The sequence below is a fragment of the Barbus barbus genome (assembly GCF_936440315.1).
Source record: "Barbus barbus genome assembly, chromosome: 15".
Taxonomy (NCBI): domain Eukaryota; kingdom Metazoa; phylum Chordata; class Actinopteri; order Cypriniformes; family Cyprinidae; genus Barbus; species Barbus barbus.
The window spans coordinates 4843069-4867818 of NC_136743.1; the positions used below are offsets into that span (position 1 = coordinate 4843069).

Here is a 24750-nt window from a genome sequence, read left to right on the forward strand (position 1 = left end):
CTTAATGGAAAAAATCCCATTCTCATAACTGTGCATGGATGATTCACTCATTTTTGTGAAATTCTCATTATTGTAAATGGTGTTTCTCATTAGTCTCACTTTACTTTAACATAGTAAAGTTATTTTTTTTACATTGTAGTACAATATAGTCAAGTCACCTTTATTTATATAGCGCTTTTAACAATACAGATTGTGTATATCTATCTATCTATCTATCTATCTATCTATCTATCTATCTATCTATCTATCTATCTATCTATCTATCTATCTATCTATCTATCTATCTATCTATCTATCTATCTATCTATCTATCTATCTATCTATCTATCGTTCTATCTATCTATCTATATCTATCTATCTATCTATCTATCTATCTATCTATCTATCTATCTATCTATCTATCTATCTATCTATTTATATGTATCTGTATATACAGTGCCCTCCATAAGTATTGGAACAGTAAAGACAAAATTGCTCTGTTGGCTGTGGAGTCAAGACATTTGCAAATATGATTAAAAGATGAATATGAGACAAAACTACAGAATGTCACATTTTATTATTAGCCGTTTCAACACATACATGTTTTACCAAATAAAAAGAACAGCACTTTTAGAGTTCATCCCACTCATTGATGTGAGTATAAGTATTGGGACAGTTGAACATAAGGCAGATATAAAAGATTAAAAGCTATTATTTAGCTCAGATCCCTTGCACACAATCACAGCAGTGAGTCTGTGACCCATAGACATCACCAGACTCTTGGTCTCATCCTTTGAAATGCTTTTCCCAGCCTTTAATGCAGCCAATTCCAATTGTTGCTTGTTTTGGGGAGTTTCTGCCTTTACTCTCCTCTCCAGCTGGTGAAATTCATGTTCAATCAGATTTAAATCTGGAGATTGACTTGGGCAATCTAAGACTTTCCATTTCTTTGCTCTTATAAATTCCTTGACTGAACTGGCAGGGTGTTTTGGGTCATTGTCCTGATGCAATATGAAGCACTTCCCAATGAATCTGGTGGCATTTTCTTGAATATTGGTAGGCAAGATGGTTTTGTACCCTTCCAAATTCATTCTGCTACTGTCATCATACATTAAGTCAGTGCTTGAAGTGGAAAAAAAGAAGTGCCGGTACTCACGCAAATCACTATTCTCTCCGTAATCTCTGATGAAATCGTGTTTTCTCTGTATTAACGCTGTTTTGAGCTTACTGTTTGAATTCGTTCACTGGATCTTTGGACTTTCCAGAAGTTTACGGTTTAAAATGATGTGATTGAAGAAGCCTGCTTCTTTTCATTTTAAGATATGATTTTCGTTATAAAGTACTGATTCAGATTAGTAATCAATAATTAATTAATTATTCTACTACTCCGCGCGCCTCCCCTGACATGCTCTCGTGCACCACACAATGAAGTAGACCAACTCTGTTTCCGTTCATTCACGTGATTGGTCGAGATGAGAGGTGATCCATGTGATTGGTCGAGATGAGAGGTGATCCCGCCTGGGTAGTGTGATTTACATAGTTCCTATATAATTTCTAATCATATATGGGATCATATAGCCTAATCACCCAGACCCTGACGATTTTACTCTGAGTACCGGCAACATGTCAGAAGTGCCGGTACGCACAAAAAAGTGCAGGTACTCTAAAGGCTAAAACATAGAAGTGGCGGTACTGTGTACCGGCCCACTTCAAGCACTGCATTAAGTCATCAGTAAAGTTGAGAGGGCCTGTTCCAGAGGCAGCCATGCATGCCCATGCCATGACACCACCTCCACCATGCTTTACAGATGAGGCTGTATGCTTGGGATCATTGTTCCCTTTTTTCTCCACATTTTTGCTTTCCCATCACTTAGATAAAGGTTCATCTTTGTCTCATCGGTCCATAAACACCGTTCCAAAACTCTTCTGGCTCACCTTTGTGCTTTTTTGCAAACTCTAATCTTGCCTTTCTATTTTTGGTGCTGGTCAGAGGTTTGCATCTTGCTGTGTAGCATCTGTAATTCTGTGTCAAAGTCTCCTGAGGACAGTAGATTGTCAGAGCATCACCCCAGCTTTCTGGAAGTTGTTGGTGATTTTACAGACATGTATTTTAGGGTTCATTTTCACAGCTTTTGTGATTTGTCTGTCATCAACTACTGTTGTTTTCTCAGCCGATCAGGTCGTTGTTGGTTGCTGGTGTCGCTGGTGGATTCCAATCTCTTGATTTCTCCATGCCCTTTGTTTTTGCTAGAGCTCTAACTGACTTCCTCTTTTCTTTTAGCATCCAAATTGCTTGCTTTTCTCTCAAAGTCTGCTCCCTCGTCTTCATCCTGGTTTGTGTGTGTCATCATCGAATGCAAGATTCAGAATGCAGAAGTAATGGCTATAACTGATACGACACATTCCCTGCTTTTAATATCTGAAGAATTAATGCAACAGGACACAGCTGATCACTTAGAAAGACCTGTGAGGCAACTGTTCCAATACTTATGATCACATCAGATAGAGGGATGAACCTCTAAAAGTGCTGAACTTCTTAGCTGATAAAACATCTGTGTGTTGAATCACCCAATAATAAAATGTGACATTCTGTAGTTTTGTCTTATATTCATCCTTGTCTCATATTTGTAAATGTCTTAACTCCACAGCCAACAGAGCAATTTTGTCTTTACTGTTCCAATACTTATATATATATATATAGTCAATTATATATTATATATTATATTTATTTTTATTTTTATTATTATATATTATATTATATTATTATAATTATATATCAATTACATTTTAACCAGCACATATTTTAAAATCATCAATATATATCATTGCATATAATTATTTGTCATTTAATTACTCTACTTATAATTATTATTTTTTTTTCAAAATTATTAAGTGAAAGTGACATACGGCCAAGTAACCCATTGACCTATACTCGGAATTCGTGCTCTGCATTTAACCCATCCAGAGTGCACACACACACACACACACCCGGAGCAGTGGGCAGCCATTTATGCTGCAGCGCCCGGGGAGCAGTTGGGGGTTCGGTGCCTTGCTCAAGGGCACCTCAGTCGTGGTATTGAGGGTGGAGAGAGCGCTGGACATTCACTCCCCCCACCTACAATCCCTGCCGGCCCGAGACTCGAACCCACAACCTTTGGATTAAAAATAAAAAATATATAAAAATAAAAAATATACAATATCATTAATTGTCATTATTTTAATTACTGTAATTATAATAATTTTTTATCATAATTATAAGAATTTGGTGGGAAATATATAGTTAACTGTCATGAAAATAATATCATACAGCAATAAATAAAAAAAATACTTTTTTTCTGCTGCGGGATATAAATTAATTATATAGTCATTATATTTATATCATTATCATTAAAATAAAATAAAATATGAAATATAAATAGGTAAGTTCTTGAGAAATTCACCTTTACAGTGCCTTACAAATAATAGTAACCAGACAGATCTGGGAATGGAAACTGATAAGACAATAAATGGTGCCAATATGATTTGAGGAAATAATCTTCTCAAAGGTTTTTGTCCTTATTTGCATCAGGGCTGTTGAATCACATTACGGTCTCATCTGCATTCATCATTCACTCACACAGATTGTTCCACTATAATGCAAATGATCACACGTCCTCTTTAGGATTCATCCTGTATGAGTGTGTGTACCTGTTGGAGGGTGTTGAGAAGACCCCCAGGATGACGTCTCTGCCCTGCATGCGTATGATGGGGCTGGTGGACTGCAGCAGGTTGAAGTAGAAGTGCGAGTCTCCCGGGATCGAGCAGTTCAGACGCGCTTTCAGAAACGATGTCCACTGGCGCTCCAACACCCGCTGAGAGCCCCCCAAATCACCTTTACACACACGTGCCACACGGGACACCATCACCTAATACACACACACACATTCAAAAAGAAGACAGTTTAGTTTTTATTCCACACAGCCTCTATTCAGTGCTGCAATCAAAGTGACTATTCACTGGAGAACTGCTTTTCAACCTCACACTTCAATCGTGATAATTCAGTTGTTTGACAATAGTGTAAAACTTAAACGGGCCATGCTCTGCTCTACTGTATTTTTTTTTAACAGTCCAATTATAAAGTTGGTCAGTGCTTCTTGTGCCAAAGGCTGTCATAATTTAGTATAAGTCAAACAGAAGTGAGAAAATGGTTGGGTAAAACTAAATTATGACAGCCTTAGGATTGGTATTTTAGCCAGTTTGAAGAAAACGTTTTAATAATGGATTTGTTTATTACAAACATGCAGTTTTTCACTTCATAAGATGTTAACTGATGGACTGGAGCTGTGTGGATTACTTGTGGATTATTGTGATGTTTTTATCAGTTGTTGGGACTTTCATTCTGACGGCACCCATTCACTGCAAAATTCAGTTTGATCACAGAAATAAATGATATTTTAAAATGTGTTCGAATAGAAAGTCATTAGTCATTTTAAATTGTAATAATATCTCATAATATTTCTATTTTTCTGTATTTTTATCAAATAAATGCAGCCTTGGTGAGCAGAAGAAACTTCTTTCAAAAACAATACATTTTACCTACCCCAAACTTTTGAACAGCAGTGTAAATCTCCGCCTGTATTTTTCTGTCTTACCTTCTCCAGGTAGTTGAACTCCATGGCCATCTCCCTGAAGAAGAAGTAGATATGAGGCCCCCATTCCACGGCGCTCACAAAATAAGGCTCTGTAAGACACACACAAACACAGGCTTTAATTTTACAGTCTGAGGGCGTCCTATGGAGAAATTGCAGCTCAAATAAGTAAACACTCATCATTCATTATAAAGACATTTCATCTGAACAAACAACATATGCACAGTCCCAGATGGAGGCGGGGAGATAAATAGATATACAGCGAGAGAACTGAATGAGGCAGAGATAGTCCTAATAAAACATGCATGTCCTCTTAAATAAAGCAAAGAGAGTGAAGAGAGGACATTCGGTCTTGGCCTCTCCTCTCTCTCTCTCTCTCTCTCCTTGAACGGTGTGTGTTTTAGAAAGCAGACACAGGTCTTTGCGGCTCTGAACGGTATGTTGGTCTCACTCTCTCAGTGATTCTTTTATAGAGATGTTCAACTCATAGCTCTCCAGTATTCAAAGTTCAAACACAGAGCTCTAAATTATACACACATCCACCTAGTCTCATCTGAATGAGGCTCCAAGAGCTCTGTGCAGTTTCCTATGGTTACAAGGTCTCGCATATTTGTGAAAAACAACTCAGGTAAAAAAAAAAAAAAAAATCCTATTTGGTTTTGTTAGCGCTCTCGGTGTGTCTGGTGTGAAATCACACTCAGAATTCAGTGCTGTGAGCTGCTTCCTGAAACTATTTTAAAATCTACAAAACAAACCCTACTTCAGGCTGACAGGTAGATTGCAGAGTGACACGAATGCGATTCATTTTCACTAAACTGAAAAAAACAGACTTTAAAAGGAATAATACAGGTTAAGTGCAGCTTTTGCTCTATTCTGATGAACAGAAAATAAGTTTGACTTGTTTAAATCTGTTGCTGTATCACTAAAATAATGTTTAAAATATACAAATATAGTGTTTTAACTTATGTTATGACCAACTAAATAACACTTTTAAAAACAAATATTCTAAAGAAGTTTTTTCACAGTGATGCCACAGAAGAACCTTACAGTGAACAGTTCTTTTTAGTGTGTAGAACATTGTTATTATCTGAAGAGCCTTTTGTGTGACGGAAAGGTTCTTTGGATGTTCTTAAAGGAACCATCAATGCCAATAAAGAACCTTTAAGTAAACCAGTGATACCATAGAAGGGCCAATTTTGGTTTCTCAAACTCAATTCCTAAAATAACAGTTTTTTCTTAGTTTGAAGAACATTTTGAAATTATAAAGTACATTTTTCCATAATAAAGGACCAGTTGTGGAATTGAACATTTCCATGGATGTTAAAGGTTGCTCATGGAACCATCAATACCAATAAAGAAGCTTTATTTTTAAGAGTGTAGCTACAGTAAGAATGTCTGAGGATGGTCAGCTAGTCAACTAGAACAAAAAGTTCCCTTTTTTATTGTAAAACATAGTTATTTAGCTTATTTCTGTGTTGAATATCTGTCAGTTGTCCTATTGAAAGGCCATATTTAGTGTCCAAAATATCATGATGTTAAAACCACTTCTGATCGTGTCTAGTTAATAGACATGAAACAGCCTAATTATACAGGGCTTTCAAAAAAATCAGACAACCCACCAACTAGTTGATGTTGAAATGTATGTAGTTTTGCACATTCATAAACCTCAGTTTAAATGGGATAAGCTTTGATAACTCCTAAAGGAATTACTTTTGTAATGCCAAGTCATAAGTAGTTTTTTTTTATTTTATTTTTTATATAAAATAAAAATAATCTAGTCACAATTAATTGCATATATAAATGTTTTGATGAGAAAAGTCACTAGTAATGGTGTTGGCAACATTTTGGCATCATGTTAATGTTTTTGAAAAATGCTCATGAATGCTTTACTAAATGAAACAGTAATATTGTGAAATATTACTACAGTTTTCAAGTAGATGTTTTATATTTGAACTTATTTTAAAGTGTAATTTATTCCTGTTATGCAAAGTACAAAGTTTGGCATCATTACTCCAGTCTTCGGTGTCACATGATTCTTCAGAAATCATTCTAATATGCTAATTTGCAGCCCAAGAAACATTTCTTCTTATTATATATGTAGAAAATATTTAATATTTTTGTGGAATAATTGTTTTCAGGATTCTTTGATGAACAGAAAGTCCAGAACAGCATTTATTTAAATTTTTTATTATTTGTTCACAAATATATTTGCTGTAACTTTTGATCAATTCTTGCGGAATAAAAGTATTTATTTATTTATATTACTAACCCCAAATCTTCTGAATCATATATACTGTACATTATTGCGATAGATAAAAACGCAGAAAACCTAACTGTTAGTGCATTAGGAATGTTTCAACAATTTTTTATTCATAAATAAATAAATAAATAAAACATTTTCTGCCACAAAATTTGTAATTTATTTTTGTTTTATTATGCCACAAACGACCAAGACAATTCCTTTAAGATAAATAAAATCTAGAACAAAACAGATCACATATACAAAACAAACAAACAATGTATATTGCCAAACATTCATGGTTTTATTTTATGCATGAAACAGTACCTCTGAACCATTTGGAATCATGCTTGATCGTGCGCAGAGCCGGACTCTCTCCCAAACTGCGGTAAATGACAGCGTCGATGGCCAGGAAGTCAGTCACTGTCCCCGTGAACAAGCTGCCCTCTGAGGTCAAACGGCAGAGGTCAGCGGTCAATAACCAGAAGTGAGCATCGACATTGTGCCATGATGATATATGTGGCAAAGGGTTCGAACGGAAAGTCCTTGAGCTTAGCGATGTTAAGAAGAGGTGGTTAAACACATTTATGGAGGAAAATAAAACACCTATAAATGAGGCGATATTAAATATTATTATGTTGTGCATCCACTGGGTGTACGGCTCTAAACAAATCAGTCCATTATGTAAATAGAGCCATTAAAAGGTAGAGTCATTACATAGCCACAAAAGACAGTCAGTTACCTGCAAACAGAGCCACGTTAGCGTGTTTGGGATCATAAGGACACCGGGCCATTCCACTGATGGGCTCGCCAACCAATTCCAGAGTGTCTCTCTGAACAAACACACACACATACTGTTTGTGAGGACAGGATATGACACTCTGAGAGGATGATAGCTGTTGTAAACCACACATACCTCCAAACACATTCACAAGTGCTGCTATCATTTCTACATGCTTCCAGCAACAGTCAAGAGTGTTAGTGAGCGTGTGCATGTGTGAGAGAGACTTCAAACACAACTCCAGAAAGGCTTTCTCAGTTTTATATGAAGCAATAAATCAGCTCTGATGTTGCAATATACTGTAAAAACAAAGATTTGAAGATTTAACCACAAAATGTAAGATGTGGCCTGAAAATCTGCTCGCAACAAAAGGGTGATTCTCATTAGGAAGTCATGTGAAATTTCACCACAAATACAAAAGAAAAAAAGAAAATATATTTTGCATTAAGATGAAACATTAAATACCATACGACCAACTGAACATAAAAAAAAAAAAAAAAAAAAAACTAGTGCTGCCAAATGATTAATCGCAATTAATCGCATCCAAAATATTTATTGTGTATATTTATTATGTATATATAAATACACACACATACAGCATATATTTTGAAAATATTTACATGTGTATATATTTATATTCATATAATTTATATCATATATAAAGATATTTAATATATAAATATAACATATTTGTCTTAAATATACACATGCGTGTGTGTATTTATATATATATATATAATAAATATACACAGTACACATGTATGTATGTATGTATGCCAAATAAATAAATAAATAACTTTTTATCTCACAAATTCTGAAAATAAGTCAGAATTGCAAGATAAAAAGTCAGAACTCATAATTGCGAGAAACAAACTACGAATTGTAAGATAAGAAGTCACAATTGTTTTAAGTTTTTATTTTATTATTCCATTCGGCGGAAATAGGTTTCCATATTAATGCTTAATTGCCTTTATGCAAAATCTTTTTTTTATTTTTTCCCTTTGATATAATTCAGACATGTTCCTAAAAGATTCACTCACAAAACAATTTACATACGTATTCACACTTTCGATTCTACTCAAATGAGCATCATATCATCAGAAGCCTCCAATGTAATTATGTGCATCCATTTATTGAGTTTTAATCATTGAGTCGATTGGCCTTCCATCAATGCTGATCCACTTTCATTATTGTCAATCCATTGTAAACATGCATACTGTATGAGTTAAACTGAACCAATTCTTTCTAATGATTCAGTGACTCACAAAGCATTTCTTAATGACTGGACTGTAAGAGGAAATTTAGCTTAGCAGCAAAACTGTGAGGTGGGTGGCATGTTACAAACAACACAGAATATGTAACTGAATGGATGAACAGAATTGTACCTTGTGTTGTTTGTGTAGAATTGCGCTTTACACGCTCTACATGTTTGCTGAGGGTAAACACAGGGGGGACGGTGAAATCTGCAGGCATCGAGGAACACTCACCGTGTAATTGGCACACAGCGGGTTGAAAGCGTTTGTCCCGCACACAAACAGCCCTCCATCATGGCTCAACAACACCTTGATATAATTACGACACTCCTCCTGAAGGAAACACAGAGAAAAAGACATAAATTACTCTTGATTTAAACTTATTATATAATCATTCTTCTTGTCAAATTTGAGGATTGAGGTTGCATCAGATATATTTTGGTATTCAGTATTTTAAGGTCAGTATTTTACCATGGGAGTGAATGATTACCATATTCTTATACTACAGTGTTTTCATTATAGCATTTTCCAAAGTACTTTGAAGGAATAACAAGATACATATCCAAGAGTCTGTGGCATTTTGATGATTTCATGCCCGAATTACCATGTAATGTAATAAAATAAATGATTAATAAACATAAAATAACATTAGAAAATATGAATTAAAAATAAAATACATTTATTAGCATTGCTTGTCAATCTAATTTGCCTTGTTTGTATTTTATTAATATTACAGCAGGGTCCAAAGGTCTGAGAGCACATTGAAAATCTGGGATTAAAATCATAATTTAAACCTGCAAATAAACAAAATGTTTTAGGATTAAAACTGAGGGAAAGAGAGAGAAAGAGAGAGAGAGTTTGTATAATTATGTTATCTCAAAATAAATAAACACTAGAAATTACTATTCTTATTAATTATTGTGTTGAAACAGCGGTGATGATATCAGCAGTGGCTGCTGGCCAATAGAGGGCGCTAGGCGCCGCCCTCCCTGAACCACAAACACAAAAGAATAATTATATAAATTATTTAAATGTATATTTGTATGATGTGATGAATTAGAAAATCTGATCAGTCACAAGTAGCATGATGACGTTTCTGTCATCCATACAAATCGGAAAATAATTGAGTACATAATATCCTTACATGTAGCAGAAAATAGGTTTATTTATTGAAATGCTACTGTAGACCTTGTTTTGTTTAGGAAACCAATAGCAAGTTCAAGATCAGGAGAAGTAAAGTGCAATGAGGAATACTGAAGTTTAAACATTAGTTATAATATAATGTGCATGTTATGTTCACTCAGAATCACTTTGATAATGTTTTACAGGTATGTGATACCATCCTGATTCATTCCAAGGAGCGGTTTTCCTTCACCCAGCACCTCGTTAGTGCAACATTGCTGCATGGAGATTTGTTTCCACAACGCAGTGTACTTGAAACGTCAGTGGAGGCATACCTCATGCTGAACAAGGCCAAGCTCAAAACAGAAGTGTCCCTCATATATGAGAACCCTGAGTTTAGGGTTGGTAGTGGTGCAGTTCCTCTGTACCAGTTTTTCATTGAGAACAATCTTCAAAGTACTTTCACAGAGACTGTCAGTCTCCTCAAGATCATAATCACCACACCTATGACAACAGCAGAGTCAGAGAGGTGCTTTTCTACTTTGAAGAGGATCAAAACTTTCCTAAGAAATACAATGACCCAGGATCGCCTTAATGCTCTGGCAATGCTTTCTATTGAGAAGAAACTGGTCAAAGACATTCCTGACTTCATTAAGAAAGTAGTTGAGAAGTTTGTCAATCAGAAGGAATTCCTGTACAAATAAGCAAATAACCCCCCCCCCCCCCCCCCCCCAAAAAAAAAAACATGCAGGTTTTTTTCACCACATTGATTTTCTTGTACATGGTTATCCTCAGATTTGTATCAGTCATGGAAGTATCCAAAATTGAACTGAGACTATAGTAAAATAACTGATCGGAGATGATTTAATGAATAAACAGGTAACCAGATGTTCGTTAACTGTCTGCATTGCAATAAATCATATTTCTTTGATTTATTGTGAATTGTTATTGTGAAATTGTTTGCTGTGCCACAGCCCCACCTCAATTTTTTCACCAGCCACCACTGGATATCAGACTCTCTGTATTTATTTTGCCAGGGTGATCCTCTTTGAATCACAATGACTTGGCTGCTTTTGACTTTCATGTCATTTAACAAAGTCATTTGAATCCTAATTAAAATTTGAGTGAAGGAGAGAGAGATGAACAAAAACAATGTGTGTGTGTGTGTGTGTGTGTGTGTTGGGTCAGACATGAAAGGGTAGGGTAAGACGGACAAAAGAATAAGGCTGTAAATATTGACACAGCTTCACAAGTCATTTTCCCCCAGACATCATTATTTTGAGAGCTGTGTTTGTTTTGGAAGACAGACAGCAGATACGTAGGTCCCAGCTTGCAGCTCCACCACAGAGCCCGCACTGTGGGCATCACCCAAAAACATACATTTTCTTCAGGTTTTTCCATTGTATTTGGACTAGATTTGCACAATATTGCTGCACGTCTTTGTGTAGCACAGAAACAGGAAGTAGCTGGACTTGAATGCATCACGACGTGAGTCCAGCTATAAAAGAAGTCCTGAAAGCTACTGGATAGCCAGCTGCGAACACTCATGCATCAGGAATGCCTTTGTTCCCTGACGGACATCAATAAAACGTTTTGAAGAGGTTTTGAGTATTTTGCTGAAACCTCTGCATGTGGACCCCACCACGCAGCTCCACCGTGGGGCCCATTCACCGGTCTGCCCATTGAGTTTGACTGGGCCTCCTGGTGGAGCTGAAACCTGAGGGGGCCGACACTGAGGTCAGGCTCTTTGAGGTGATTAGCAGGACTGCCGAGGGTCTATGTGTTGTTACAGATGCAGGTCCACCGTTCACTGTGTGCGTGTGTTTGCACAAGAGATGTCGTTACAAATGCATTCAAGCTGCTCACAGCGTTAAACACACACTCCCTAGCGACAGATCAACTTGCAGCGTGTGTGCATGTGTTTGAATAGCAAGAAGGACAGGGATCTTTTCATTTTTGATAAGCTGTAGTGTGTGTGTGAGAGTGAGAGCATATAAAATGACAACCTTTCACCTCTTATTATCGTGAGTATTTCCACCTGGATGCTGTGAAAGATATGTTGAGGTATGCTCTAACATTCCCACATAAACACTGCCAGCTTCTTCCCTCTGTGTGTTTTTCTGGGTGATCATCAGGATACAATGCAAATAAAGGCAGCAACAATTTGCCCATAATTACCCATCAATTAGAAGACAATACGGTTGATCTTCACCCTAAACTGAACCCAGCCAGAAAAGTGTGTTGAGAAGAACATTAAACAGCATTCACAATAAATTTAACTTCTGTCATGTGATATTTTCAAGTGCAACTGAATATTTAGCTCTGAATAATGTACTGTCTGGCAGGATGTCTTGATTTTATTGTCTTGATTGGATTGTAATGTATGGCAATGATATTGCTGGTGCTTGATAAGGCAGCTATTGCTGTTTTACAGAAGCCAACTAGAAACTATTGTTCATTCTTTGATGAGGAGAGATTTACTACTATTTTTCTAACTATTATGAATGTAACTGAATATAACTGAATGAATGTAATGGGCTAGAGTAGACGACTGATCGTTCCCAGACGGACCGGGTCTCTTTCAATTGGGCTTGGTCGGCAGATGAAATTGTATTGTGTGTGTTGTTGAAAAATAATAAAATCTTAAATATTCAAGAAAAAGCTGTTGCCAGTCATTTTCATACAATGGACATGCAATCGGTGTAAAAGATAATTCATTAATTTTGTCTAATATTATTTCTTGATTACACATCTTGTTTTGATGTTTCTTTCATTTTGATGTTAGTGATTTCTATCATTTCAAAAACAAAGAATTTCGATCTGCAGTCTAAAATATTCTTCATAACGACTTAAAAAAACATGACACGTAAATAAAATAATTTAATTATATAATAATATAGTTTTGTGTCAAATAAATGAGGAAATTACAGTGCATTGAATATCTCTAGTGTTGACAGCACAATTGAATAGCACTGGAAGCATTAACGTTTGCTGTAGACTACTAAACAAATTAAACTGACAAATAGCATTTTGAAATGACTGTTGTGTCTGAATAAATGGAGCAGTAATTATTTAATTCTAACCGGTAATTCTGGAACTGTAACAAAAAAGCCTACCATTTTTACTTAGAACCAATTCATTTTAATACACGATGTAATGAAGAAAATTAAATATATCTGAAAAGACATGAAAGACACGTCTACTTTGGCAATAATGAAAAAAATATTCAAGACACATTGCTGTGATATTTATTATCAACACCAACATAAGAGGATAGATAATGTTAACCTGTTACCCTGCGCCCCTATTTTTGAGCATTTTGTAAAAAACGATATAACCAAATAAAAATGTCTGTAGCTCTTGAACCCTAAGGTCTATATTTAAAAATCTGGTGTTGTTTGAAACTAGACACTTGATCCTTTGTTACTCTAGAGTCATAATAACTCAAAATTAGTATAGCAATAGAGTAAAACAAGGTAAAATATACATGAAATTGACTCGCGATATGTTTTAATGAAGCTCACTAAGGGAAAAATGGATGAGACTTTCATGCCAAAGGCCTGAAAACACCATAAAGATAAAGCTGAACATCTGACCATGTTTTGATTCAAATTTGAGGATGATACTCCCAAAAATGTAGTTTCTGTAAGCTTTTATTTAAAAAAAATCTAGGCGTCCTTTCAAAAAAGCCATTTGGAGACCCCAAATAGACACTTTGTAAACAAATGTCCAAATGAGTCAAAACTACATAATACATATATGTATATCAATTCAGAACTGCTCTGCCCACCAAAACACACAATAAAAAACTATTTCTGAACAGCATTTGTAGTGCTGACTCATTTAGTCATTTGGTTAGTCTACAAATGGCATTTTTGAAAAAAAACGCCTAAATATTTCCTGAAATAAAATATGAAATAATAAATTTTTTATAGGTAAAGACTTACAGAAAGTACATCTTTATGGTATTTCATTTCAAGAAAAGCTTTGGAAAAGTCATTTGGATATTTTATTTCAAGAAAAGTCTAGGAATCCTTTCAAAAATGCTATTTAGAGACTCCATAAGACACTGCATACTACATATGTATATCAATTCAGAACTGCTCTACCAATGAAACCACAAAAAAACACAAAACTATTTCAGAATTTGAACATAACTAAACAGTCTTTATTCTGAACAATTCCAATAATGAAAACAGTGAACCAAAACAGATTTGATCATTTTTGAACTAGTGAAAACACAAAACATGCAAAATACATTGTTTTTACAACATTTGTATTTTTTATTTATTTTATATGGTGAATATTATGAATATTACTATTTTACTAATATAGTAATAGATTACTATTACTAATATTACTAAATAATAAAAAAAAACAACTATTTACAGTATTTACAGTGGAGGAAGACGCTCTAGCAGCCACTAAAATGGTTTTTTTTCTGACCATCTGGATTCACCAGACCTCTGAAAAGACCGGGAAGAGTGAGAGAAAAAGAGTGAGAAAGTGTGTAAGCAAAACAAATCAAACTTGCAACACTGTTTACATTTTGTACACACACACACACACACGCGCGCACGCACACACACACAATAACCGGGACATACCCACAAACAAACACACCCACCCACCCACACGAACAAAACTCATGTAATCCCCTCATATTATCCCTCTCCGTTGTCATTTTTAGAATCTAAAACAGCTAACATGAAACAAAAGCTGCAAATACATGATAAAGACACATAAACATTCAAGAGGAGGGTGGAGACACTTACGTGCTAATGCTATCCACGCTTCCCAGCGATCTCAGCGCGTATTCGGCTACTAAATTAGCCATTTTTCTCCCCACGTCCTCCAAAACACCACCAAACGCCACAGAAACACTTCTCAAGTCGAAGATCCACGATGGAGAGATTCAGATGTGAGCTTTGGACAACATCTGTTCGCTGATAGCCAGTCTGTGTAGCGCTGCGACGCCATTATGTGTACGCTTCATGCGTAACCCGAGAGCGCACGAAAACACACGGACAATACGCCGAGCTATTCTCTAAACAATCTTACGTAAACTATTCAAACTGTCAATCACTGTAAACGTCCTTGTGGTTGGCTAACACTTCCATCCATCAAAACTGTGCTGGCGAGGCATTGGCTGGGTTCAAACACCCCTATTGTGATGTGTCCGGATTGACACCTCGCTGACCCATTCACGGACGCGCTTACTGTCCCGGGTTATAACAGCTCCTGCGATTGAAGGAGAGAGACGAGGGAGGGCTATTCTTACTCGGAAGAGACGATTCTGCTGGAAATAGATGGCGTTTCAAAGCTGGAATACGAATTATAATCGATATTTATTGGAAAATGGACGCTATCGATAACTATAACTCGAATCGCTTATGTAAACAAAGGAGGATCTATCGTGTTTTCCCCTATTTTTTCGTTGTTTTGGATTAAAAAGTGGATGCATTTTGAAGAGTGGACCCTTCTCTTGAAATGTATGCTGGTGTGTCTTGGAATAGTCTGAGCTGACCAGCGCTATTGGCGATCAAACGTGAGTACTGCGGTTCGCTTTGTTCATTTTAAATGGCCGGTCTTTCAGCATTTCTGTTAACCCTTTCCTCTCTGGTGTATTGATTTCAAAAACAAGCTCACATCGTTAATCTTGAGTGTTTTAGCTTTCAAATGATATATAGTTAATGATAATTGATTGAATATTGTTCTAAAACAAAGGTAATAAAAAGTCCGACCACGCCCGACCACGCCCTTCCGGCCCGCCCGCGGGCCGATGCGGGTTAACAGGTTAAGCACGAACTGAGAAAAACAAACCTCGAATGTTTCAATAATTCAATAAAAGCACCGCTGTCTGCAGTGGGATGGGAGCAGTTTTGCGGGTAGACCATATAATCAGAATTTTTCAATAGGGTCAGGCACTTGCATTTTCAGACTTGCACTCTCAGACACCTTCACTTCCGCAAGTGACGTCACTTGCAGTCTTTTTAAATTTAATTTAATTTATTAATTATTTTTTTAATTGAATCTCTCAACATTTTACACAAGTAGCCAGGTGGTGAAGACAAGAAAAAAGATTTCCTCCCATACTGCAAAACATGGCATAATGTGGCATAACGGACTGAGATTATAAAAACCATACTCAATATTCTCTTCTTTATTATTAAAACATAATATGTACAGATAAGCAGGTGACCCCAGAATAAACACAACGTGCAAAGTTTCACGGTTTCCCATTTTGAATAAAATGTCTACAGACCTTTTGTATCATTGTCTTTGTCCATTATTACGTGTTTTATTTATAATGATTTTCTACGGGAGGAAAACGTTTAATGTGCAACATAACGCATTGCGTTCTGGGCTTGTCTGCTTGCCTGTATGGAGTTGGTCCATTTAATATCACTTAATGCACTTCTTAATGCGCGTTCATATGGTCTGTATAGTTTGCATTAACAATAAGAAATACTGAATTTGGTCTTTATCATCTTAGTCCGTTATTATGCCACCTTACGCATTTTGCTGTAAGGGAGGAAAAGTGAAAGTTTACTCGTTGTGTTCATGGCCATATGCTTGCCTTGTAGTACATAAATTGAATAAACTAGGGTGAAGTCAGCTAAATTGGGCTATCAGGTGAAATGGGCCAAATAAAGATGTGGCATCATATATCTTAAAGTTTTACAGAAAATCATAATAACTGATCTTGCATTGTTGCTTCAACACTTGTTGACATGTAACAATAATTCTGATTGATCTGAGTTTTTTTAAGGTGGGCAGGGCAGAGTGTTACATGAAGCTTGTCAGAGAAATTGTAAGGTAATTGAGCCTGACGTAGTACATTTCATTAATCACTAATAAGGGTACTAAAGCATTTATAAGGAAGCTTACCAACAAAGCAAAGGTTTATGAACAATGTTTTGACATGTTCTTTAAAAAAAAAAAGTTTAATTTACAAAAGACACATTTTAGGTATAAATGGCTGGTTAAGCTAAAATGGGCTGCATACACACATACACCTTTAGACAGAAATTGAGGGGGAAAATAGGTTTATAGGCCTTGATATGTATCCATACAAAATCTTAACAGTCTTTTAAAAAAATTGCATTGAAAGGAAACAGAAAGCAAAGAAAGGAAACAGAGACACGAGAAGAGAAAGGCAAAGAAAGGAAGATGTCAGTAAAATGGGCTGCATACACACACACACACACACTTTTAAACATAAATTGAGGGTGAAAATATGTATCCATACAGAATCTTAACTGTCTTTAAAAAAAATACAAGCATACACACATACATGCACACAAAAGACACCAATGTGCAGAAACACACACCTATACGACATGATCAGTTCATTTTTAATTGCGTCATTTAATTAAACATTCATTCAACTTTCTATTTAATGAAATACATTTGTGGTGTTGCTACGGCACACTAAAGATAATAGTGTCAATTTACTGTTAAAAATAAAATGATTTAAGATGAAATGACCTGTGTTGTTCTCTTTTTCTATTGACCCATTTCACCTGAATGTTGTGCCGTGGCTCAAGAAGGTACCTGCTGATACTCTAACTCTCATAATTTTAAAACTTTTATACTTTTTCACATTTAAAAAATATATATATAAGAGACCTAATTTATAAGAATATCATTAGATCTCTTGCATAGCTTATTTGATTATAAGTCATTTACCAAAACGTGGCCCATTTTAGCTGACTTCACCCTATATATTGAATTTGATCTTTTAATAGCACATTAATATCTTAAAACATTAAGCCATATTAAGTCCCTGTATGTTATGATATTAAATTCGTTTTAATCGTTTAGCCACCACAGCGCCACGCATGATTTGTGTGGATTGCAAGTGACGTCGCAGGCAGTGAAGAGTGCAAGTAGCGATTGCAAGTGACTTGTGTAAAATGCTACTTGTGTAAAATGTTGAGAGATTCAATTGAAAAAATACTTAAATAAAATAAAATAAAAAAAACTGCAAGTGACGCCACTTACGGAAGTGCAGGTATCTGAGAATGCAAGTGCATGTCTGCAGCGAGACCCCTTTTTTTACTTTTTTACTTTTTCTGCACAAATTGCAGAGCAAATAAAAACTGCTAGCAGTCTGTTGAGGACATCCATGTCTGTTTTGGTATGCACTTAAAATTATCGTGAGATTTTTTTTATTTTCGGCAGAATTTGCCCAGTCGTGACTTGCACCAGTCGTGTAGTGGACTGACTCAGTCATTAGGTTTGTGCTCCTCTCTCTGACTGTCAAAGACTAGAATCTGCTCCAGTCGATGGAAACAATTTAACTTTAAGTGTTGAATTAAATTTTAGAAGTTGTATAGTGTGTCCCCAGCTCTGGTCAAGCCCTAGCCGTAGTTGCCAGGTCTGCTTAAAAAAACGGCCCAACTGCTACTCAAAAGTAGCCCAATCTGGACCAAAACTAGCCCAGGGGCAATTGGCTGTCAAAATCACACTCCAGGTGGGGTGGGGGATTCGAAATTGCATTCCAGGGGACGGGGTGGTTTGCTTCATCCAGTGGACTAAAAAACAACCTGCGGCAACAATAATAGAAAAAAAGTAGCCCAATTTTGCTGGAAAGCTGTGGCAACATTTGGCCCTAGCAAACTCCTAGCAAAGTCCTAGTAACCCCCTGGAAAATTCCTAGGAACATCACTTTAAAGCAAAGCCCAAGAAAACACCCAGACCCCCTTTCATTCGATGTTTTGCACAGACAAGCAACACTCAGTATAGTTGATTAACATTATGTTTTCCTGCCCATAAGGCCTTGCTTACATCATCAGGATAGGAAATCTGTTTTAGTTGAGTAAATAGAATTTTTGATGGACATTTTTTCATTAGTATAATGTACACTAATGAAAACTAAATTTAGACTAAGGACATTTATTAAGAAAGAAAATCATAAACATCCAGCTGAACGTGAGCAGAACGGCCCAGCTGTGTGAGTATGCTGTAAACTCTCTGCAGTGGTGGGGAGATCTTACGTTCCGCTTCATAAACTGTAAAATTGAATTCATCAGAGATGCAGGCTTGCGAGCGGGTCGATCCGTACGCCCGTCAGAGGTGTAAAAAGCAGGTTTCGCTCTGTGCTTCAGGTCTCTGTGAAACACCATCAAGAAAGTGTCAAAATGTATCCTTCAGATTAGAGCGTGTGACAAGTCAGTATACGATCCCGTACCCCGGCAGACTCCTTTCTGCTCTGATCAAAGTCTGACTTCTCCTCCCTTACTCCCTCACACTCCTTTCTTTCTTCTCACCTTCCTCACTCTCCACCACTCCTTGTTCTCTCTCTGCATGTCTCCTTTCGCTCCAGTTCCTCCCACTCCAATTGCTTTTCACTTATTTCTGCACCAAAATCACTCGCTGTCAGATTACGGCACATTTAGTACTTAACCATAAAAACATTTGTACAAAAGATTCGTCTAAAGGATAAAAAATTTTGCTGAAAAGCTTATCGTACACCATCTTCTGCATGCATTCTGTTGTCTGATTGATAGTTTAGATGTTTTAGCAAGTAAAAAGCCTTTTAGTAAAACTTTTAGTAAAACATCCACCTTCAGTTCATGGTTTACTTTCCTTTTTACTGTGAAATATTTACCGATTTTTATAAAGTAAGAGTAATAACTTTTATATTGTTGGCAATATTTCAAGATGAACACTTACTAGACTGAAGCAACTTGGGTTTACTTCATTGCCTACATACAGTATAATGGAGAATTTGAGAAAATTCATTTTAAAAATGATCAATATCAAATATGATCATCGGGCTTCTAAGAAACATTTATTTGTTCATCTCTCAATCATCATCATGTTTCATAGAATTATATGTTTTGTCCCAGAACGAAAACTACAGAGGATTGTAAAGATAAAATAAGCATTTAAATCTTATCTTACTAAGACATACTATTTGGATATATAAAGTGATATTAATATGCATAAGATTACATTTATATGTATATGTATATTATGCTATTTTTCTGTTATACTGATATAAAGTTATACGAATTTGATCTTACTTTTGGCATATAAATATCAGCAACTCCATCAAATTGCATACTTTTGCTCAGTTTGGGCCTCTGAGGACCATAAAGGTGTTTTTGCCCTTGTTAATAATGATTAATTAATAATTGTTAATAATGTCTATATAATGATTTTTATATGGTATTATTTGTAGCAACCATATATGTCAACAATATATTATATTTTATTTACATATGCACATTTATTAAAATGACATACACAAAAAATCTGCTTTGAAATATTTTTTAAATGTCTATATTTCATATTAACTTACTGGCATATAATATGAAGATTTATTGAGAGGGTTTAAGATGGATAAACATGTACATGTAATTTATATCTAAAAATGTATTACACATACATATTTGTATTGGATTGAAATTGTGATACATGAAATTGTTCTAATTTATAATATGTTTCATATATGTTTTTACTATATATTTACTTTACATGACAATATATTTCATATATGGACATTTAATATATGTAAATTTGCATATAGGGAGTTTCATATTCCCACTATATCATACTATTCAAGCTATAAGTCTAATACATTAAATATGATATTCATCAAAAAAACACATATGCAATATTTTGCCTGAAGGTTTAATAAACTGTTCCATTACAAAACAAATAATAAAAGTGTAATGTCACCATTGCTGTCACAGTCTCTTTAAGATACATAAAGGAACATACCCAAAAGAGAAATCATAAACTGTAAAATGTGTAAACGGGAATAGATTAAATGTGAATGTTTACACACAACTAGCTGAAATTTAGATCAAATTTAAATGCATGAAAAAAAAAAATAAAAATAGGGGGGGTTCACATACTTTTTCCTGCAGTTTTATAGCTCTTAACAATTATCTCACTGTGCCTATTTTATTTCTCCTAAAACATTTTTGACAAAACATTTGGGCCAAACCTGCTCAAGTGCCTTGAGCTGTAAAACAGCAATATCAGAGCAATACAATTTTCTTCAGGAAAGATATTCAGTGAATCGCTCATGAATGGACGCCATTGCTTTTTTTCATTCAGAACGACCCCACAAATGAAGTTCTCTTCCTTCAGTGCCCTTCAAGCTAATAAAAATGACAATTGGAACTCATCGAGAGAGAGAACAGATATTCAAGAGGATGTGAGTGTATCTATTCCATCTCTCTCACACACACACACACACACACACACACACACCCGTACGTTTCTATACTCCCTATAGGAGTATCACCGGCAGCAGATGTGATCTTGCTGTAGTTATTACTGTTGAAATCTGTTTATCTTGCACTTCATAAAAGCCAATCAAAACTGCACGAATGACAGCCAAACGCAGTAATTCAACTCCTGCATCTTCATTTGAATTATGAATGATCCATTTATCCACCTCTGAAGATGTTATTGTGATTTAATGCACTACCGCCAACGCTTACGCTTAAACTGTTTTGAAGTTGTTTATCTGTGCATCCAGAAAGCAAAATGCTGCACAAAGCAATACATTTTAAATATTATTATTATTATATAATACTATTATTATTTTTATTGTAATTTTGGTTTAAGTTTTAGTAATTTTGTGATTTTTATTATTTTTTTATTTCTATTTAGATTTAATACATTTATTTCAGTTTTCATTTTACTAATTTAAGTACTTAAACTTTAACTTATTATATTTCAGTTGTTTGCAAAGCCACATTTTTCCATCATGTTTCAGTGATGGAAAAAAATGTTTTAGCAAATTGGTTGTGATTATGCAATTTTTTTGTTTTTATTTAGATTGACTTATTTCAGTTTCCATTTTAGTACTTTTAGCACTTCATATTATATTTCTGTTAACTGCCAAGGCAACATTTCTTATATTAATTTCTCATCTAATATTTCAGTTTTCATTTAAATTTGACTTAAAAGTTTTGTAAATTTGTTACATTATTTTGTCATTGTTCTTACTTTAAAAATATTTATACAACCCGAATTCCGGAAATGTTGGGCTGTTTTTCAAATTTGAATAAAATGAAAACTAAAAGACTTTCACACGAGCCAAAATTGTATTCACAATAGAATATAGATAACTTAACAAATGTTTAAACAGAGACATTTTACACTTTTATCCACTAAATGAATTAATTTCAAATGTGATGCCTGCTACAGGTCTCAAAAAAAGTTGGCACAAGGGCAAAAAAGGGCTGAAAAAGCAAGAAATTTTGAAAAGATTCAGCTGGGAGAACATCTAGCAACTAATTAAGTTTATTGACATCAGGTCTGTAACATAAAAGGGATGTCTTAGAGAGGCAGAGTCTCTCAGAAGTAAAGATGGGTCGTAAAAAAAAAAGTGTACGTAAAACGATTGTGGAATTCTTTAAAAACAACATTTCTCAACGTCAAATTGCAAAGGCTTTTCAAATCTCATCATCCACTGTGCATAACATCATCAAAAGTTTCACAGAAACTGTCGAAATCTCTGTGCATAAGGGACCAGGCCGAAGACCTTTGTTGGATGCCTGTGGCCTTAGGCCCTCAGACGACTCTGCATAACTCATCGGCTTGATTCTGTCATTGACATTACTAAATGGGCCCAGGAGTACTTCCAGAAACCACTGTCGGTAAACACAATCCGCCTTGCCATCTGCAGATGCCAACTAAAGCTTTATTATGCAAAAAGGAAGCCATATGTGAACATGGTCCAGAAGCGCCATCGTATCCTGTGGGCCAAGGCTCATTTAAAATGGACTGTTTTAAAGTGGAAAAGTGTTCTATGGTCAGACGAGTCCAAATTTGACATTCTTGTTGGAAATCACGGATGCCAGCATCTCTGATGGTATGGGGGTGCATAAGTGCATACGGTATGGGCAGCTTGCATGTTTTGGAAGGCACTATGAATGCTGAAAGGTATATAAAGGTTTTAGAGCAACATATGCTCCCCTCCAGACGACGTGTATTTCAGCAGGACAATACAAAACCACATACTGCAGCTATTAAAACAGCATGGCTTTGTAGTAGAAGAGTCCGGGTGCTGAATTGGCCTGCCTGCAGTCCAAATCTTTCACTTATAGAGAACATTTGGCACATCATTAAACAAAAAATATGTCAAAGACAACCACAAACTCTTCAGCAGCTGGAAACCAATATCAGCCAAGAATGGGACCAAATTCCAAAAACAACTCCAGAAACTCATAACCTCAATGCCCAGACATCTTCAAACTGTTTTGAAAAGAAGAGGAGATGCTACACCATGGTATACATGCCCCCATCCCAACTGTTTTGAGGCCTGTAGCAGGCATCAAATTTGAAATGAGCTCATTGTGCATAAAATTGTAAAATTTCTCAGTTTAAACATTTGTTATGTTATCTACTGTATGTTCTATTGTGAATAAAATATTGGCTCATGTGATTTGAAAGTCTTTTAGTTTTCATTTTTTTCAAATTTAAAAAACAACCCAACATTTCCGGAATTCGGGTTGTATTTAATTTAATTTATTTTAACACTTCAACTTCAACATATTATATTTAAGTTAATTGTAATTTTTGTTTGTTATATTTGTATTTTAATTTTTGAAGTGACGTGTGGCCAAGTATGGTGACTCATACTTAGAATTTGTGCTCTGCATTTAACCCATCCAAGTGCACACACACACACAGTAGTGAACACACACCTGGAGCAGTGGGCAGCCAATGCTGCGGCGCCCGGGGAGTAGTTGGGGGTTCGGTGCCTTGCTCAAGGGTCTCACCTCAGTCATGGTATTGAAGGTGGAGAGAGCAGTTGTTATTCACTACCACCATCAACAACTCCTGCCGGACCCAAGATTCGAACCCGCAACCTCGGGTTACAAGTCCGACACTCTATCCATTAGGCCACGACTGCCTAATGGATAGACTGATTTAAGTAAAAGTTTAAATGTTTTATTCTAACATTTCATTATTTTATTTTTATTTTTATTAGTTTCTTTTTAAATATTTCTATTTAGATTTAATGCATTTATTTCAGTTGTCATTTTAGTAATATTAGGAGTTCTACTTCAATTTATTACTTTTCAGTTAACTGCCAAGGAAACATTTCTCATTTTGTTTTATATACAGTATATATTTAATATACATTTGATATTCCTTATTAATTTCAGCTTTATTTCAATTAACAAAAATAGTTTTTAATTGTCTGTTTTAACAATTCTCTTCGCATGAACACAATGCTATTTTACAGATCCTCACTGTAGTAAGTGTGTGTGTGTGTGTGTGTGTGTGTGAGGAGTCAGATTAAGGATACTGAATTTCCTCCCTCATTATGAAATCATGTCAGCTTAAATCAAGCAGCAAGAACACAATTACTGCAGGAACACATGCTACGTCAGATCAAACACATTTCATCTGACAGCACTTTCTAAAGTCCATCTAATCTTATTCCAGAGCACATGAAGTTCAAAACCCGGTCTCAGTTTTAGGTCTGCTATCAGTGGTGTGTGGAAGTGTGCGGTCAGATCTCTGACAGAAGGACGGATAATTGGACGTGTGTCTCAAACTGACTTATTTCTGGCCGTCTGCGTTAATATTCTGTCAATCTCACACAATTAGAAGTGCATGCTGTGAAAAAACGGTTTATAGTTTATAGTTTATTAGCGATCACGAACAAAAACAACACGGAAAGAGCAAGAAATAGAAAGCGAGAAGCAGAGAGCATGAGAGCCTGTTGCAGAAGTTGCCGGAGGCAGAGATTTGCAGGTGAGTGTT

The 24750-nt window shown here is 35.6% G+C and overlaps 1 protein-coding gene across 1 annotated transcript in view; it reads right to left on the bottom strand.

Moving 5' to 3' along the window:
• Positions 1-24750, bottom strand: part of LOC306880721 (semaphorin-6B-like) — a gene marked incomplete at both ends in the record, with an annotated part of 64670 nt that overhangs the window by 24030 nt on the left and 15890 nt on the right. Inside the window, 5 exons of the mRNA XM_079434449.1 lie at positions 3667-3884; positions 4611-4699; positions 7174-7293; positions 7589-7679; positions 9115-9213. Coding sequence (XP_079290575.1) covers positions 3667-3884; positions 4611-4699; positions 7174-7293; positions 7589-7679; positions 9115-9213 — 617 coding nt within the window. The remainder of the gene's footprint in view (positions 1-3666; positions 3885-4610; positions 4700-7173; positions 7294-7588; positions 7680-9114; positions 9214-24750) is intronic.